The 18,139-nt window shown below is 54.5% G+C and overlaps 1 protein-coding gene across 1 annotated transcript in view; it reads left to right on the plus strand.

Moving 5' to 3' along the window:
• The window catches only part of KLF2 (Kruppel like factor 2), a 2,377-nt gene extending 831 nt beyond the window's left edge, over window positions 1-1,546 (plus strand). The window contains exons 2-3 of the mRNA XM_029917844.1: window positions 4-261; window positions 864-1,546. Of these exons, the coding sequence (XP_029773704.1) occupies window positions 4-261; window positions 864-1,039 (434 nt within the window). The 3' untranslated portion in view covers window positions 1,040-1,546. The remainder of the gene's footprint in view (window positions 1-3; window positions 262-863) is intronic.
• Window positions 1,547-18,139: the final 16,593 nt, after the last annotated feature.

Genomic DNA, 18,139 nt, shown 5'->3' on the forward strand with positions numbered 1-18,139 from the left:
CAGCGCCCGCCGCCTTCGGTCTCTTCGACGACGCGGCGGCCGCCGCCGCCGCCGCTGCAGCTCTGGGCTTGGCGCCGCCCGCCGCCCGAGGTCTCCTCACGCCTCCGGCGTCCCCGCTGGAGCTGCTGGAAGCCAAGCCAAAGCGCGGACGCCGCTCCTGGCCGCGCAAGCGCACCGCCACGCACACCTGCAGCTACGCGGGCTGCGGCAAGACCTACACCAAGAGCTCACACCTCAAGGCGCACTTGCGCACGCACACAGGTGGGTGACGAGCGCTGGCCCGGGCGGTGGCTGGGGACTCCGGACTAGTGGCGCGCGCGGAGGAACCCCCAGAGGGCGTGACCCAGGAGATTAGGAAGGGGGTCGCAAGTTTAGGTCTCTGGGGGCGTGGCTCCGGAGGTTGGGGAGGGGGTGCACCCTTAGGAACCTTAGGGGGACCCTGTCTCGGAATGTTGGGGAAGGGAAGCCCGCTTAGGACCCTCCTGGGAGCGTGGCTCAGGGCTTAGGGAAGAGGGTGCATGCGCTTAGGAATCCTAGGGGGAAAATGGGTCTCAGAACGTTGGGGAAGAGGAGACAAGCTTGGGACCCCTCTGGGGGCGCGAACAGTGCGCACTTTGGGCTCCCCGGGCGGGGAGGGGGGGAGGTCGAGAATCAGGAGGCCCGAGAGCCAGGGGTGCGTGCCTAGGATCCCTACAGGTCCAAAACGTAGGTTCCCCCTGCAGCTTCAGGGAGCTGGTCGTAGGGGTGGGTTGCGTGCGCCCTAGTGGCCACTGTCGCGATGAGTGTGAGCTTACTGAGGCCACAGGCGGGCGGAGAAGTCCCTGGGAAGCAAACTGAGGCCCGCTCTCGCCCCCTCTCTGCAGGCGAGAAGCCCTATCACTGCAACTGGGAGGGCTGCGGCTGGAAGTTCGCGCGCTCCGACGAACTCACGCGCCACTACCGAAAGCACACCGGCCACCGGCCCTTCCAGTGCCACCTGTGCGACCGTGCCTTCTCGCGCTCCGACCACCTGGCGCTGCACATGAAGCGGCACATGTAGCCCGGACGCCCCCCCCCACGCCCCCCCCCGCGCGCGGCCGTGGCGGGTCCCACGCGCCGGGCACGACCCCCTCTCAAACTGTGACTGGTATTTATTGGACCCAGAAGACCGGGCTGGGCACAGCGTGGCCATCGAGAGGGCTCCCCGCGCCCCCGACGACGACGACGACGCCCCGGCCCCCATCAGAGACTGAAGGCCCGGTGGGAGAAGGCCACGATCCTCCTTGACGAGTTTTGTTTTCAAAATGGTGCAATAATTAAGTGTTGTCTTCCCCACCACCGGGTCTACACTAGAGGATCGAGGCTTGATGCCTTGTGAGAAATACCGCCTTAATTTGTACTGTCTTTGGCATTTTTTTATAATATTGTACATAGTGACTGTGACAGATATTGTATTGCTGTAAATAGGGAGACAGGTGGGCATTTTGGCCCCCTGGTTCGTTTTTATAGGACTTTTGTTGTTGTTTTTTTAATTAAAAAAAAAAGTTTTGCATCTTTTGAAAAATCACGGCTCTGGCCTGGCTGCTTGGAAGCTGGGGTGTAGGGTGGGACCGGGGGGAACAGGCAGCTCGATGGAAGGCAGGCTGGCAGAGGTAGGAGTGACGTTCCTTCCTCCCCAGCCAGCGCCCTGGGCCGTCAGCTGTGGCACCCAGCTGCCAGGAACCGTGGGCTTCTCTATAAATTTAAACACTACATTTTAAGACTGAGGGAGAGTTATTTTAAGGTTGTTCCCTGAGCCATAAATTGCCTCCTTTTCCCCAGAGCTGGGGAAAGTGCTGGTCTCACTGACGTGGCCTCCTCTGGGCTGAAAAAAGACTTACCTCTTTCTGGAAGCTTCTGAGGTTTTAGCCAGACTTCTGGAGTGTGCAAGCTAACCCGTCCCCCCAACCACACACACACACACACACACACACAACCGTCCCTCGCCCAACACACACACCTTTCAAAAAAAATATTTTTGAAAGGGAAAAACTGTGGAGTTTCTGCCCTGCCTTGCCTTTTACTAGTCTTGCCTTTGGGCAGGATTTTTTTTTAAGGGATGAGCTCCCCGTCCTATTAAAACAAGTGAAATGTTGTTTGAGGGCTGTGTGTGGTGGGTGCCCCTTTCGAGAGGAGGAAACTGAGGCCCAGGGAGGTGGCGATGGAGTGGTGGCTTTAGGGTGCCTAACCTGGTCAGTCTGCCTCCGAAGGGTCCCGGAACTCTGCTGGAAGGCATCAGGGGCTCTCTGCAGCAGCCCGCGTGCTGCTTGCATCGGTGGATCATGGGACCTTCCCCCGTAGGTGCCCAGATGTGAAGGACTCACATTAGAGCCCCTGCCTTGGCGACTGGAGGCGGCCACTCGAGAGACCCACCTCATACACCCCAAATGTCTCGGTCGGGCGCAGAGGTGCCTGTCCCCAAGAGCCTCTCTCCCTCATCTTCCCCCTTCTCAGGGCCCCGGGGGGAGAAGGGGGGTCACCATGACTACCAACAATTGCACAAGTTGTTTCCAGAAAGTGAAAATAGCTTGTAAGCAGCACCTATTTTAAAACACTCTCGCCCCGTTGCGACAGAGGCTGGGATTTCCTCCCTCCCTCCATCCCTCCCCCCTCCCACCCCCCCGTGGCAGTCCTGGAAACAGCTGAGAGCGTTTGGTAATCCACAAAAAGCAGAAATGGGAGATGACAATCTGATTCATCTTTCTCGAGTAAAGAGCCGGGGCCCAGTTCTGCTGGCGATGACATGCGCGTGAGTGCGATCGCGCCTCCTGTCCCCTCTTTCTGCGGCTTTTGCAAAAAAACGGTTCCAGAACTGAGCAGCGGTGGCCCCATCGACCTGTGGAAACGCTCTTCTTCTTCACTCACTGCTGGTTTCGGAGGCGCTGGGGGTGGGGGGGGGTGCGGTGGTGGAACAAAGACTCACAAAAGATTTAAAGAACCTTTTGTAGGGTCTGCAGACTTTCCTGTTGAGTTTAAGCTAACAGGTAAAGCCATTTTTTCTTGCTTGCTCAACAACACCTCCCAGGTTTCCCCCAGAAACCTCTGAGTCCAAAGAGACGCCAGTGGTAAGGGGACTGAAGCTGCCGCGTTTCTGTTTCCTGGGCGCCTCCCCCAGACAGAACAGAGTGTCGCGCTCCGACAGGGTTGTGTGCTCAGCCTGCACTGATTAATACAGAAATATCCCTCATCGGTTTTGCTGGCCCTGTTTGAAAACTCAAATGTCAACTTCCATCTTCTGGATGCGTGGTTCTCTACCAGCGGTGACCTGGTAGAGAGATATTTTTGGTTTGCCACAACCGGGAGGGGGGGGGTGTTCCTGGCTTGGGTGGAGACTGGGGTGCTGTTAAACAGCATTTTTTATTTTAAAGAGGCTTCATGCCCAGCGTGGAGCCCAGTGCGGGGGTTGAACTCACAACTCTGAGATGATTAAGACCTGAGCTGAGATCAAGAGTCAGAGGCTTGGGGCGCCCATGGGGCTCCGTTGGTTGAACGTCCGACTTCGGCTCAGGTCAGGATCTCACAGTTCGTGGGTTTCGAGCCCCACGTCAGGCTCTGTGCTGACAGCTCAGAGCCTGGAGCCTTCTTTGGATTCTGTGTCTCCCCCTCTCTCTCTCTTTGTCTCTTCCCTGCTCATGCTCTGTCTCTCTTGCTGTCAAAAGTAAGTAAACATTAAAAAAAAAAAAAGATGCTTAACCAACAGAGCCACCCAGGTGCCCCTGTTAAACAGCTTAGGATGTACATGAAGGCTCCCACCACAGAGAAAGATCCAGACCAAACATCAATAGCACCGGGTGGGGAAGAAATGGTGCCCTGGTTCCCAAAACTCGACATTCATTGCTTTTATTAGCAAGGAAGTGGCCCCTGTCCCAGGAAGCAAGCTTTGCTGACAGATGTCACCCAGAGAGAAAGTAGGGGGAAAAATCTCACCGCGGGGCCCCATCTCAGATGGCCATAAGAAGACCCAGCACCTCAACACTTCTCCTTTCCATAAAAGGAGTTCTGCCATCCATTTGAGAAAATATTAACTATCAGAAAGAAAGAAAGAATTTACCCTGCATTCTACACCCTGATTCCAATCAAAGGTGTTTAGAAGGGAGGGATTTCTGGCTAGTGGTTGAATTGCTTTCACACAGCTGTGATAATCAGTGTGTCCCCCGCGCCCCCCCACCGCCACCTTTTCTTTTTCCATGCAAGGTTAAAACCATTTTTCCGTATGTTTTCCTCCATGATATGTTTTTATTACTTTTAAATGGCTGCATAATATTCCATTAGATGTGCCAAAAATTGCTACTGTAAACAAGTACTGAGCATGTGTATGTCCTTGGCTGTTTTTCATACTGTCTTCCAGGGAGGTGGGTGTAGGGGTTGGAAGGATTTTCGGGGACTTGAGGCATCGCCAGAATGACGTCCCAAGAGTAACTCCAGATGTGGGGGAAGGGCACAGGAGCTGTTTTTCTGCCAGGAGTTTCCTGTATGTCACAGAGCCCTGGAGCACCCGGGCCAGTGACAGAATATGGTGTGAAGTAGAGGAAATGTGAGCTTTCAGAGGGTAAGGTGGGTCCCTGACTCAGCACCCTGCCCCATGGGCAAAGCTGAGTTAGCACCGAGACCCGGCAGCAACAGCCCAGAGACGGCTCTTGGAGGCACCAACGCCAGGTGGCTCCGATGGCCCGGACCCACGCTGAGCCGTTGGGTGCCAAGAGCAAGGTTTCTCAACTGTGGCTCTGTTGCCATTTGGAGCCAGGTCGTCCTCTGTCGTGGTGGCTGCCTTGGGTGCTGTGGGACGTTTAGCAGGATGCCTGGTCCCGCCCACTCGACACCAGCAGCCAGCACCCATCCCCTCAAGCTGTGACAACCAAAAATGTCTCTAGGCATTGCCAAGTGCCCCCTGGGGGTGCAGAATCACCCCAGATGGAGAACCACTGGGTTAGGGGTTCCACAGTCACCTAAGAGATTTTGCATCCGTCATTTTATGACTCTCTGAGCTCCTCCAATACTGCACACATTTAAATACACCCACGGAGGGGGAGAGACGGCAACAAGATTGACCTGGTGTGTATCATGTAACCAGCCGGGACAGTATTCTGCTGCGTGAGATCGAGGGACTGAAACCGATTATTTTTCTCTCCCTTGGCACCACCACTGACGTTTGAGGCTGGATCTTTCTCTGCTGGCAGGGGTCATTCTGTACCCGGTAGGGTATTGAGTGACATCCCTGGCCTCCACCCACCAGGTGCCAGTAGGTGGACCCACCCCCTGGGTCACGACATCACCAGGTGTCCCCTGGGGAGGGGGTGCACAGAACCGCCCGCAGTGAGCACCCCTCTTAGGCAAGCGTCTTCTCTCCCACCAAGGCCCCCATGTCTGCCTCACGGGCCTGTTGTGTGCAGTAAAGTGCCCTTAGGACAGAATGGCAGAATGGGGGGGCACATGAGGACGGCACCCTGCACTGGGGCGTGGCCAGTGCAGGAAGTCTCTCCCTAGTACAGTGGTGCTTGGATTTGAGTTCTGGAGTAACCCCCACCCCATCTGTCTCTGTGTCTCTGTCTCTCTTGTCTCTTTTTCTTTCTCCCCACCTCTCTCTCTCTCTCTCTCCCTCTCCTTTCTCTCTGTCTCTCCCATTCATTCACTCAGCAGATACACCCGATGCCTTAGCTGTAAGCTGAGTCCCAGGGAAGAAACAGTGACTCAGAAGTGATTCAGCCTCAGGCCATCACCCAGAGCCAATGTCAATATGTTTGTTAAATGACTAACCCAGTGTGAACTTGAACTGAGCACAAGAGCTGGGGCAGGTGCTTTCAAATCCGGGGCACTTTCCCCAAGGTCTCTCTTTCAAGCCTCCCACCAAGCCGGGGGAGGGGGCCGGGCTGGCCACCCCAGCTTCCCAGATGCAGGAAGCGGGGCTCACCGCGGGGCAGGCGAGCCCGGGCCATTGCAGGTGTAGGCAGTGGAGCTGGGGCTCGAGCCCGGCTCAGCCTGATGTCACAGCTCCTCCCCAAGCCTGGAAAAGTCTGCGTGCTGAAACACCCCAGGTCCACAGTGTCTTCCTCCACACGTGGCTCCTGGAGGCCACAGCGAGTCCCTTCCAGGCTGAACACTGCGGAAAGCTTATTTTTCCAGGAAAGTCTCAGACAGGGAAAAACCGAGTCAGGAGACGCAAATGTTTGGAGGAGCCTGGCTGGGTGAATGGAGTCCCCTGAGATGTTACAACATGAAGCAAAAGGAGGCCTGGGTGGGGAGCAGTCCCCCCAAAAGCTAAAGAGAGTCATCCTGTGACCCAGCCATTCCACCCCTTGCCGTGGGCCCCGGGGAACTAAGAAGAGAGACTCCGGCAGGTGTGGCACGCTCTGCTCACAGCAGCAGGACCCACGGTCCCCAAAGCTGGAAACGACCCAAACGTCCATCGACAGCTGAATGGATGAGCAAATGGGGTCCATCGATTATTCGGCTGTAAGAAGGAACGCAGCTCCGACACACGCCACGGGTGGGTGAACCTCGAAAACGTCGGGCCGAGCAGAGGATGCCAGACACAAACGGTCACATACGGTGTGATTCCACTCACGGGAGGCCCCTCGAGTAGGAAAATCCGTACGGACAGAGAGTAGACGGTGGGTGCTGGGGAGTTAGTGTGTCCCGGGGGCAGAGTTTCCATTCGACGCGATGGAAAATTTTGGACACAGTGGAGATGGCTGTATGATAGTAAATGCGATTAACAGCATTGAATCATATACTTAAAAATGATTAAAGTGGTGAATTTTGTTATAGATGTCTTACCACAAGTTAAAAAAAAAAAAAAAAAGCTTGAAAGTCCCCATAGACATGAGGCAAAGGGGGAGATTTCTATGAGCCGGATCCTGTGATGACTGTTTTCCAGGAGTTTGCACCCATTGTGCAGGTGGGAAAATGGAGGTACAGGGAGGCAAGGCCGGTGCCCACGTAAAGGAGCTGAGCCTTGAACCTGTGTCTGCCGGAAGGGGAAGTTTTTCCCTACTGGGATGCCTCTGCAACGGGCAGTTGCCGAGGGTCTCCAGGCCTCAGTTTTCCCATCTGAAAACAAGGGCATTGGACCAATAGCTCCTGTACACAGACCCCATATTGGGGACTCTTTTGTCTCCCCCGTAAAATCAGACTGTGTCCTCCAGCAGCTCATCATTCTAGAATTAATCTAAAGACTTCACTGTGGTCTGGGGGACCCCACCACACCTCTCCCTCAGCTTATCCCATCCTGCATGCTCACTCAGCCACACCAGCCTCATTACTGTCAGCCAAACACGCTCCCCTCTGGTCCCGCCTCAGGACCTTTGCATTTGCTGCCCTCTGAGCCTGGAATGCTGATTCACACATTCTCCCTGTAGCCACCTGTAGCAACGAAGCCAAGCTATACTGGGGTTGTCTCTGCAGCCTTGAAGCCAGAAACCAGATCCTCAGGTGAGAACAGCAGGCCCCTGGACAAAGGGTTGGGGGCCCTGGGTGGCCCACCTTAGGCAGGGAGGTGGAGTCTCAAGTCCCAGCACCTCTGCTTCCCACTCTGTGCCTGCCGGCAAGTGCCCGCCTCACTGACCCCCCAGCACATCCCTTCAGCTGCAGGCCTGTCAGCCTCCCAGAGGCATCATCCTGTGCTCGTGGAAGAGGAAACGGAGGCCCAGAGACGTTTCCCGGGGTCACATACTGATGCTACGACCCCCACTCTGAAACTCAGGATTTTTTCCCTTAGCTGTGTAGGCCTGGAAGATTCACTCCCATTTCATGAGGGAGGCAGAGGGAGGAGGTGAATCTCAATGCTCCCTACTTCACCAAGTTCAATTCTTTTTTTGGAGGAGAGGGAGGTTGGGACAGGGTACATTTGTGGCCATTTGTGGCCCTGGGAATAAACAGACATCCCCTTCAATCCTGCCTCAGGGCCTTTGCACTTGCTATTCCCTCAGCTGGCAATTCTTTCCCTCTCCTTCTTCCCATGGCTGGCAAGGATTTGTCCTTCGGATACCTGACCGTAGCTGACGTCACCCACTCCCTGGGGCAGAGGGAGGACTCCATGCCCTCCCCTGCTGAACACGTATTTAGTGACTTCTTTCAAATGATTTGGCTCCTCTGGGCCCAACCACACATTAGCAAGTTACTCGACCCTGTGGAATTGGGGGGGGGGGGCAGATGAACTTCTAGATGTGCCAGGAGGTGAGGGAGGCATGAGGAGGCTCAGAGAGGGGAGCCACCTGCCTGAGATCACACAGCAGGAAGAAGGTAGGAGATCCACAGAGTTCCACCTCCCGAATCCTTACTCCCCAGGACTAAGACTAAGTGTCCATCCCATCCCAGGGGTCTCTGCGGACCTGCCCTTCTGGAGGGGCACAATTGAGTCCCTCTCTCGTGGGACAGAGGCATGTCCCGCCTCCAGTGTTGGGCTCACAGACTGGCCCACCTGGGAGGGAGTGGGTGAAGGGAGACGGGCGTGCATAGGGCTTCTGGGAAGGAGGAAGGTGATCTGACTAGGACGCATGGGAAGAGACAGGGATGAGCCAGGGCTGCAGGGCAGTGGGGAGCCACAGAGGGATTAAGGCAGGCAGTGGACCAATGGCTTTGTGCCCTGCCGCTCATGTGCTATGACATGATCCACAGCTGGGAGACGCTCCCCCTTTTCCTTCTGAGTCCCCACACCTTTCTCTGCCCTCCTCTTGATTCCCTGAGTATCTTCACCCCAGATTCCTGGGTAGGAGAGGGGTCCCTGGTCCTTGGCCGGTTCTGACTGGGGGGTCCTTGGGGGCAAGGCCAAATTCAGGCTGGCACCAACCTAGGGAGCCACACAGCCCCCCATTCTAGCCCCTCTAGACCAAGGAGGATGAGACAGGGACCCTCCCAAGGCCCCTCCCCCAGCCTGAGCACTTTTTCCAGCTCTGTCACCCCCCATCACCCCATTTTCTTCCCTTACATCCTTTGTTTTCTTCATTTTGTCATTGTGGTAAAATACCCGTGACATAAAACTAACCACTGTAACCATTTTTAATTGTCCAATTCAGGGGCCTTAAGTACACTCACACTGTCACCCCCATCCACCTCCAGAGCCCTTCCGTCTTCCCACACTGACACTCTGCCCCGTCACTTCCCTCCCCCAGCCCCGGCACCTCACCCTCTACCCTCCGCCTCCGCGATCGGGACCCCTCCGGGGACCTCCCTCCCATAAATGGAGTCATACAGTGTCGCTGCCGTGTGTGGCTCAGTGCACTCAGCATACCGTCCTCAGGGCGCCTCCACGTTGCAGCTTGGGGCAGAGGGCCCTTCCTTTTTTAAGGCCATGTAATACTCCTCTGTGTGGCTCAGCCACATTTTGCTCACAAGTGCCCCCACCGCCCGGCACGCAGGTGGCTTCCACCTTTTGGCGATTGTGAAAAATGCTGCTGGGCACATGGGTGTGCAAACATCCCTTCGAGACCCTACTTTCAGTTGTTTGGGGGATCTACCCAGAAGGGGAGCTGCTGAATCCCCTGTTCTCCCTTTCAAAGCCATGTCCGCTGCCGCCCAGACGCTCAGAAATGTTGTTTCTTTGCTGAGCAGGTGGCCCAGCAGGCCCGGGCCTCCGTTCACCAGGGCCCGGCTCCCCTCCCGGCGGCCACATTCTGGGCCTCTCTGTTTCCTCCTCTCTGAACCGCCGGGGAGGCGGGCGCCGCCGGTGGCCCAGTTTCGGGGTTTCGCAGCAGCCCAGGCCGTGCAGAGATCGCACCAGCAGGAGCTGGACAGGCCTGCGGTCGAGGTGCAGCTCACACCCGGCACGCCCGCCCCGCTCAGCCAGCAGGCTGCTCCGGGTGCACACAGCTTCCCCCCTGCCAGGCCCCAGGTGGCCTCGGACGGCCTCCTCCAGAGGCCACAGCAGACCCTCCGGGGGGCCGGGGCCCCGGCTGGGCAGCGTCCCAGAGATCCAGGCCCTCCTGCAGGCCGACGGCCGCCGTGCTCCCTCGGGGGCAGTGGAGGCCACCGATCTTGACGGGCCAGCCAGGCCTCCAGGGCCACAGAAACAAACGCCGCAGAAGCCGGCCACACGACCAGCTCCAACAGCCCGCGGCCCACCAGGACTCCACTTTGTTTTCACCCAGAACAGAGTGAACGGAACATTCTATTGACAAGCCCCCCCCTTTTTTTTTGGCCCTTCTTCCCCCCACCAGCTTTTTTAAAAATCACTTTTCAGCACAGAGAATCTATAAACCACTAGCTACGACAGACGTGCTGAGAACACGCCATCCAACAGGAGCGGAATCGTTTCCCCGGGACGGGCGGCAAAACCGACCCCGACAGATTGGCGAGGACGCAGATCACGTCAAGTGTGTTCTCTGACCACAATGCAATGAAATTAGAGATCCGAAACAGAGAGAAACCTGGCAGACTCAGAATTACATGGCAAACAAATAATAATGCCAGAGAACCTGTTTTGAGTCTTCGTGAAGGCGTCCCGTTGGCGAGCGATTATGGGCGGGCGAGCTCCAGAGCTGGAGTTTCGTGCGAGGGGGATCCGGGTCCCGCACGACGGGCCTGGGTGTACCTGAGGCTCAAACTCATATGCAGAGCTGGGGTGCCCGTGAGGTCTCTGGGTGTTCCCTGGGGATTTCCCATAGTTCCCTGGGTGGGGGGGGCATAGCCTCTAGAGTGGGAGCCTGCCCTGACTCACACACATGACCCCCAACCCCCAAGAATGGCTTCTTAAGGCTCCAAGGCTGACAGTGGGGACCCCCACTTCTGCTTCTCAGAGCCTGACCCCAGCCATCTGGTCACGCTCCTTCCTTGCTTGTTTAGAATATGTTAGAAACTCCTTCACTCAGCATTCCGGGCCCTTTGCAAGCAGCCACCTCCCTCCTCTGAGCCTCTATGCCTCCCATGCACCCCTCACCTCGCATCCTAATCTCCAAGGTCCCCCTGACCCTAGCCCCACTCACCCTCGCTTCTTCCTCCCCAAGTCCACATCTTTGCATAGGTTGTTCCTCATGTGGAAAAGCCCTTCCCATGCGTCCATACAGCAAACCTAGTCCACCCTTCAAGGCCCAGCTCGTGTCACCTCCACCAGGAAGCCTGCCCTGATTCCCCCAGCAGGAGCACAGCCCACAATCACACAGACTGCCCTACCAGGGTGGGGTCGGGGGTCGGGATGGGTATCCAGCTCCCCCATTTGACTGGGTCCAAGCAGCCAGGAGGGAGGGACGTGCATGAGTAGGGGCCTCATTGAGAAAGGGTCAGCACCATGAACTGGTGTAGTGACTTTGCTTCCTGGCACTCATAAGAAGTAGAACCCCAGATTCCCGCAATGACAAGACTTCTTATTGACTCCGAGAGGTCAGGATGGTGCCGGGTAATGTGCAGGGTGATGTGTAGATGCGACTTGAAGTCTGTGGCCCAGTCTGACCCCAATTCTGGCACACTCCTCCTGGCCAAAGCCCTGGGCAGCCGCCCGGTCCTCTCTGAGCCAAGTGTCCCCCTGGGCTGGTCAGAAAATAAATGAGAAACTCGTTTCCTGCCACATGGTACTGTCCCCTCATCTGTGTCCCCCGGCAGAGATGGAATCCCGTCTGGAGGACCTCAGGCAGGGCCCAGAAGTTGGCATGTGCACAGTGCCCCAGGGACTCTGGCTTGGCCGTCTGCAGGCCACACTTTGAGACACGCGGCTCTAAATTGTCATAGTCATTCAGGAAATAGTTCTGCGCCCGCCAAATGCCAGATGCCATTCTAGAGGCTGCCGTCCCGCCTTCTCCAGCACATCCTGAGTGTTCTCTGCCTCAGTCACCCCTGATTTCAACCTTGACCCCAAGGTGGCCTTTTGGGGACTGTCCCGGGTCTAAAGACACACAGCTCAGCCAAAAACCCCTTGTCTGCGGCCTCGGGTTCTATGACATTCCAAGGAGGAATCCAACCAGCCCCATCCCTCCCCTTGGCTTTCAAGCATGCCCAGCGGCTCCAATCCCAACTCTCCAGGGCAGAATTCTCCACATTCCCTGTGTGTTTCCGTTGAACCCCAAACCTCAAACACATCCTGATGTCTCATTTCCTCAGCACGGCCGGGGTGACTTAGGCTAGCTTGCCGGGGGCTCGTGGGTTCGTTTTGAGTCATACAGAGGTTTGTCGAAGGAAAGGTTTCTTATCTCAGAAGCTGTTACGTCGAGCACAGCCCGTTCCCACCAAGTCTCTGCCGTGGTCCCTGCAGGAGCCCTCAGGTCATGTTTCCCTGCCTGCACGGGGCTGAGCTCTGGGGGACTTGGAGGGGCAAGCCCTTGGTAACAAAGCAGGGGCTGGGGGCCACCGGGCAGGTCTGAGCTGGGCTTCGGGTTCACTGCTGTCACCCTGGGGCTCTAGGTTTTCATCTCCTCCACTGGAAAACAGGGGCCATAGCAGGTGGCATGGCAGTGCTCTGTCTGATGGACCGGGCCTGCGCCATGTGAGGTACACAGTAGGTGCTCAATGAAGGAACAGTTGCCATCGTTAAGAGAGAATTGGTGGAACTTCAAAGGAGCAAGCCCACTCCTTCTATGTAATCTGGGGTCTCTGGGACATGGGATGAGGCATCAGGGGCACTGCCACATTTGGGGACAATCCCAATGTCCAAGGCAACTGTCCACCCTGAGCGACTTCCGCACAGGAAAACTCTGAGATCCCCAGTGGAAGCACCCAGAGGGTCTCAGTGGGTGACCTTGGACTGCTCCTTTCTCAAGTACGGGTGTGTCCCTTATGGGTGCGTTTTTAAGTGGGAGGGGGCTCCTGAAAGACTTTTGCCTGGAGGAAACGTTTTGGTAATTGTTTTTTTATTTTTTTTTTTTAATTTTTTAATGTTTTCTTCTGGGTGGGGGATGGGTAGAGAGAGAGGGAGACACAGAATCCAAAGCAGGCTCCAGCGTCTGAGCTGTCAGCACAGAGCCCGACGCAGGGCTCGAACCCACGACCTGTGAGATCATGACCTGAGAGGAAGTCGGTCGCTTAAAGGACTGAGCCACCCAGGCGCCCTGGCATTGTTTTATTGTTGTCGCTGTTGTTTATGAAAGAGTTGGGATACTCACTGTGACGCTCTCCATGAGAGCCAAAACGTAGGAAGAACTTGGGCGCCCATCAGAGTGTGAGCACGTACACAGCACGGTCCGTCCACGCAGCTGAATAATATCCGGCCATAACAAAAAGGAACGAACGAAACACTGACTCACGCGACAAGTGCACGGACCTCGGAAACATGGTGCCGAGTGAAAGCAGCCAGACCCAGACCACACGTGTGTGATCCCGTTAAGGGGACACGTCCAGAACGGGCAGCTCCGTAGAGCCAGAGAGCTGGCTGGTGGGTTCCCCATGGCTGGGGGAGGGGCGTGGGGCACGGGGTGACTGCTCCGGCAGTCGGGGTGTCCCTCGGGGTGATGGGAATGTTCCGGACCTACAGGTCACACTTGCACAACACCGTGAAAGTACCGAGTGCCCCTTAATTGCGCACTTAAAAGTGGTTAATTTTATGTTATGAATATTTTACTTCAGTAAAAACAAAATAATTTTTTAAAAGAAAAAATGGGAATAGAGCCTTCCATTATAAAGCGTGGGCATTCTTCAAACAATTCTTTTGTGGATGTAACACAAAATTTGGCCTCGCGTCTCTTCTCTTGATGGGTGGATGGGAAACAAGGCAGGATGTACACATGCACACACTTACGCACGGGCACGCGCGTGCACTAAGATATCACTTCGCCTCAGAAGATTCTGACACGCGCTACAACATGGAGGAACCGCGAGGACGCTGGGCTGAGAGAAATCAGCCAGGCGCAAAAGACAAATTCTGCCTGACCCTGTGCAGTATCTGTCTTTTGTTATTTGGGGGAGGAGGGGACATTTGTGTTTAATGGGGACATCAGTGTCACAGGCTGAAAGTCCTGGAGACTGGATGGTGGGGATGATCACATGACATGAATTTACTTAACACGAACTGGACTGCGCCCTGAGAAATGGTTAAGACGGTAAATTCTACACATGTGTATTTTACTACGATGTTATAAATAAGCAGATAGATAGCCTTTGGGGAATCAGACATGATAACAGAGAACTGACCCACAGCCTCTGGGACTCCCAGACGGTAAGTCCATATCTGCTTTGCTGACGGGGACACTCAGTCCTTTATTAACACAGGCACACAGAAAGGGGGAGTTCAAACCCCTTTTCCATTTCATCAGGTAATGCTCCAAAGAGCTCCCCTCACATGTATAATTGGATCTATGAGTGACTTCAGACAAACAATGGATTTCCCATGTTAAGGTTTAAAAACAATTCTTTCCAGGGGCGCCTGGGGGGCTCAGTCGGTTAAGCGACGGGACTCTTGATTTGGGCTCAGGTCATGATCTCACAGTTTGTGAGATCAAGCCGCACATCGGGCTCTGAGCTGACAGCGTGGAGCCTGCTTGGGATTGTCTCTCTCCGTCTCTCTCTGCTTCTCTCTGCCCCTCCCCTGTACATACATGCACGCTCTCTCTCAAAATAAGTAAATAAACTTTTTAAAAAGTTAAAAAAATTCTTTTCAGCCCATGCATTTGTCAGCCTTACGTCAAGATGGGAAAGAGAGCCCCTCATATAGAGAGTGGGGGAATCAAAACAACGGTATGACCTTGATGTTATCGTTAGATTCGCTGAAGGAGCCATTCTTATTTCACATAATTTCCTTTTAAGCATGTTGACTCTGAGATTCATGGGGAAACAGGGAGGGGATCTTTGGCTTAATGGTGCGGCAAACAATGTAGCATTTAATTTTTATTCTTCCAAGTAATGCCACCTGCACCCCAGAGAAAGATAGAAATCAAATTACAGAGAAATCAGAAACTGTTCCAACCTAATTAAAAAAAATAAAATCAGCTGGAGCTCCAGGAGGGCAGAGAAATTGTTGGGCTCACTATTGCCTCCCCAGTACCCAGCTCCGGCTCTAGAGCTACTGTGGCAAAGTATGGCCTGAGGTCAAATGTGGCCTCCCCAACGTTTTTGTAAATAAAGTTTTATTGGCAGACAGCCACTCACTGTCTGTTCTCAGGCTGCTTTTGTGCTATCATGGCAGACTTGAGTAATTGCGAGAGAAGCCATACGGCCCTCAAAGCCAACAACGTTTTCTTTCTGGTCCCTTACAGAAAGTCTACTGGCCCCTGGTCCAGACCAATGTGAGTGAAAGTAAAAGTCTGCTGAATTAAAGCTGATGCAAAGTACAGTTGGCTGCTGGCAGCATCTCTTGTTTCTGCAAACAACTGTAGTTGAGGCGTCTGGGTTTTTGAAGAGATACCACAGATCCACCTGGTGCTTCTCTGAGGCTCCCAAGAGAAAGTGGCAAATGACCAGGGGTAAGCGTGCCCCAGGCCCCAGGGCTCAGAGAGAGGGGTCTGTCCCAGACTGTCAGGTAACAGGAGGGAGGTGACTCGTTGAGAATGGACCCTGCATCATTCGACAGACTACAGGCGGGAAGAATGTTCTAGACTGAGTTTCACAGCTGCTGCAGGCCCTCCCTGAAGGCCAGGTGAGGCCTCTCATGGCCTGACTTAAACCCCTAAAGATGCTTTGCCAAAGCCTCCCATCTGCCTGGAGTCCCTGCGTCCCCCCAAGGAAGTCCTCAGCAGCACGGGGGACCTACAGCCTGTCCCCGGCTGGTGCCGTTGGCACAGTTCTTGCTTGCTCGCTCACCCACGCTTCCCAAGAAAAGATTTAGTTCAGAAAATACATGTGGCGCCACCCCCAAAATTGGGGTGCCGGGTCAGCGAGACCACTTGAGCAAGAACAGGGTTCGAAGCGGTTGGTTGGATGTGAGAGGCAGCTGGAGATAGAGAAGAAGAGTCGCCCGAAAAATGGCTAATGGCCTGAGGTCAAAGTATCGAAAAATGCCACCAAGAGTGCCGCTTCCCAAGCGGGGGCACGGGCCTGGGGGACAGACAGGTATCTGCCAGGCCTGGGATGTGCTCGATCTGGAAGGAGCCTCCCCAGCTGAAAATCAGTTTCTAGTCACCTCCTCTGTTAAATGAACCATCTTCCTTGGCCCAGTCAATGCTTGAGAGAAAAGGGGCAACAGAGAAGCTCAAACAGATCCAGAAGGTGGCCCGGAAAATGGAAAATGGGAGAACCCGCCCACCGCCCCCGTTCCTGCTGGCCAGATGCACTCCCTCCCTAGCAGGGCCAGGCGGGAGCAGGTGATCGGGCACCGGGGGTAAGCCGCGAGGGTCACAGGAGCGTGGGACAGGACAGTGTGATGGCTCTGTGGCCTCACACTTATGTTCAGAAAGAGCCAGCTCTGTGGAAGGCTGGGGATCCCCAGAATTCTTCCGGGGCTGGAAGGGGATCTACTCTGTGGGACTGTCTTGGTCAAGGACCTGAAGAGCCACCATGTCCCCGGGCTCATGGCCTCCAACTCCTCAGACTTAACTGCAGGACCTATCTAGGCGTGAACGCCAGGCCATTTCCAGTAAGTCCCGTTGTCAGTTATAAAGATAACCACTGTTGAAGTGGTGACAGACTCATGATACAGTCCAGCAGTGCCACTACGAGGGCAATGGCATCTGTCCTCCTCAAGCGGAAAGTCCCCTGGCCGAGCGTCTGAATCGAAGGTAGCCTCTTGGTTTTGGACATAACCACCATTTTCCTGGCTGTTGGCCGATGATGGACTTGGTCCATACAAGGCACTCAGGACACCGGAGCCCCGTTCTCGCCACAGGCCTTCGTACAGTCTCTGGGGAAGTTAACGGCAGGTCTGGGCTCCCGGCTCCCTGCTCGCCCCACACCAATTTCTTTTGGGATGAGCCTCCTTGTTTGGTACAGACGAGCACTACCGCTCCGCGCGCTCCTGGGTAGTAGACCTAGAAGGCACGAGCCCTGTGAGCGAAATGCAAGGCAATCACTCTTGTGGCAACCATGGCTTAAATAATAACCATCTGAATCAGTACTAACAAAAACCACCACTACTGGCTGGGGGCGAGGGGAGGCGGGGAGCTGTTGTTCCATGGGTATGAAGTTTCAGTTTTGCAAGCTGAAAAACTAGAGAACTATTGCACAACAACGTGAGGAGTCCACACTACTGAATCGTACACTAAAAATCGTTGAGATGGTACATAGTTAGGCGGTTTGGTGTGTTGTGTTTTTTTTCACCACAGTTAGTAGCAAAAATAGATGACAAAACAACTACTACTGTTCTTTCTAGAATGTGTCTAGAATGTGCTGGGAACGCTGCAGTGGATTCTCACATCAGCCCTGGGAGATAATGTCATTGATCTCTACTTTTCAGGGAGAGAAGATGGTTCCAAGGGACGGAGCGGGCTCCCCCCCCCCCCCCGTCTATCGAGGCAAAGGCTGGGTTTGCACTGAGTGGGTCACACACAAGGCTGTGTCCTTCCCTGCCCGCGCACGGCCCCGTCACACCTCTGGGTCTTCTCTGGTCTCCCTGCGGGGAAGAGAAGCCAGAGGACGCTTATCCGAGGATCTAGAACCAGAAAGGAACCGCAGTTCCGGGCCACCATGCTGTTCTCTTCCAGCCGGGATCTCCACTTCCTCGACAAAGTGTGTTTATGGTCAAACAATGGCCACATCTCATCTTGGGTCTTTTTTTGGCTCTCAGAATGGAAACTCTGCCCTTTGTCTCGAGCACAAAGAAACAATATTCACTGCAGACCGTTATCGGAAAAGCCCTCATGCTCTGGTCCCCAGAAAGGGTTCTCTGTCCCCAGATTGAAGGTCAGTGTAGGAAGACCATTGCAAGGTCACAGAATTGTTCATTTATTAAACTGGGGCTTCTTATAATATACTTTGTTTTTAAGTTTATAAGACATGATATTATTGATATTCTTGACACACTATTGATACTGATATGTCATATACTATGACAGGAGTACTATTATACATGATGGTCTATTATATGTCAGACTAATAATGTATACAATACTACTATTATGTATAATAGTTTGTGTAGTATTTATTTAGTTACTTATTTGAGAAAGAGAGAGCTTGAGCAGGGAAGAGGGGCAGAGGGAGAGGAAAAAAAAAAACGGTAAGCAGGCTCCACACTGCGGGCGGGGCTCAATCCCACAACCCTGAATCATGAGCTGAACCGAAATCAGGCAACTGAGTCATCCAGGTGCCCCATGTGTATGTAGTAAATCTATGATAGTGC

The sequence above is a fragment of the Suricata suricatta genome, chromosome 12 (assembly GCF_006229205.1).
Source record: "Suricata suricatta isolate VVHF042 chromosome 12, meerkat_22Aug2017_6uvM2_HiC, whole genome shotgun sequence".
In the NCBI taxonomy this organism is placed as follows: domain Eukaryota; kingdom Metazoa; phylum Chordata; class Mammalia; order Carnivora; family Herpestidae; genus Suricata; species Suricata suricatta.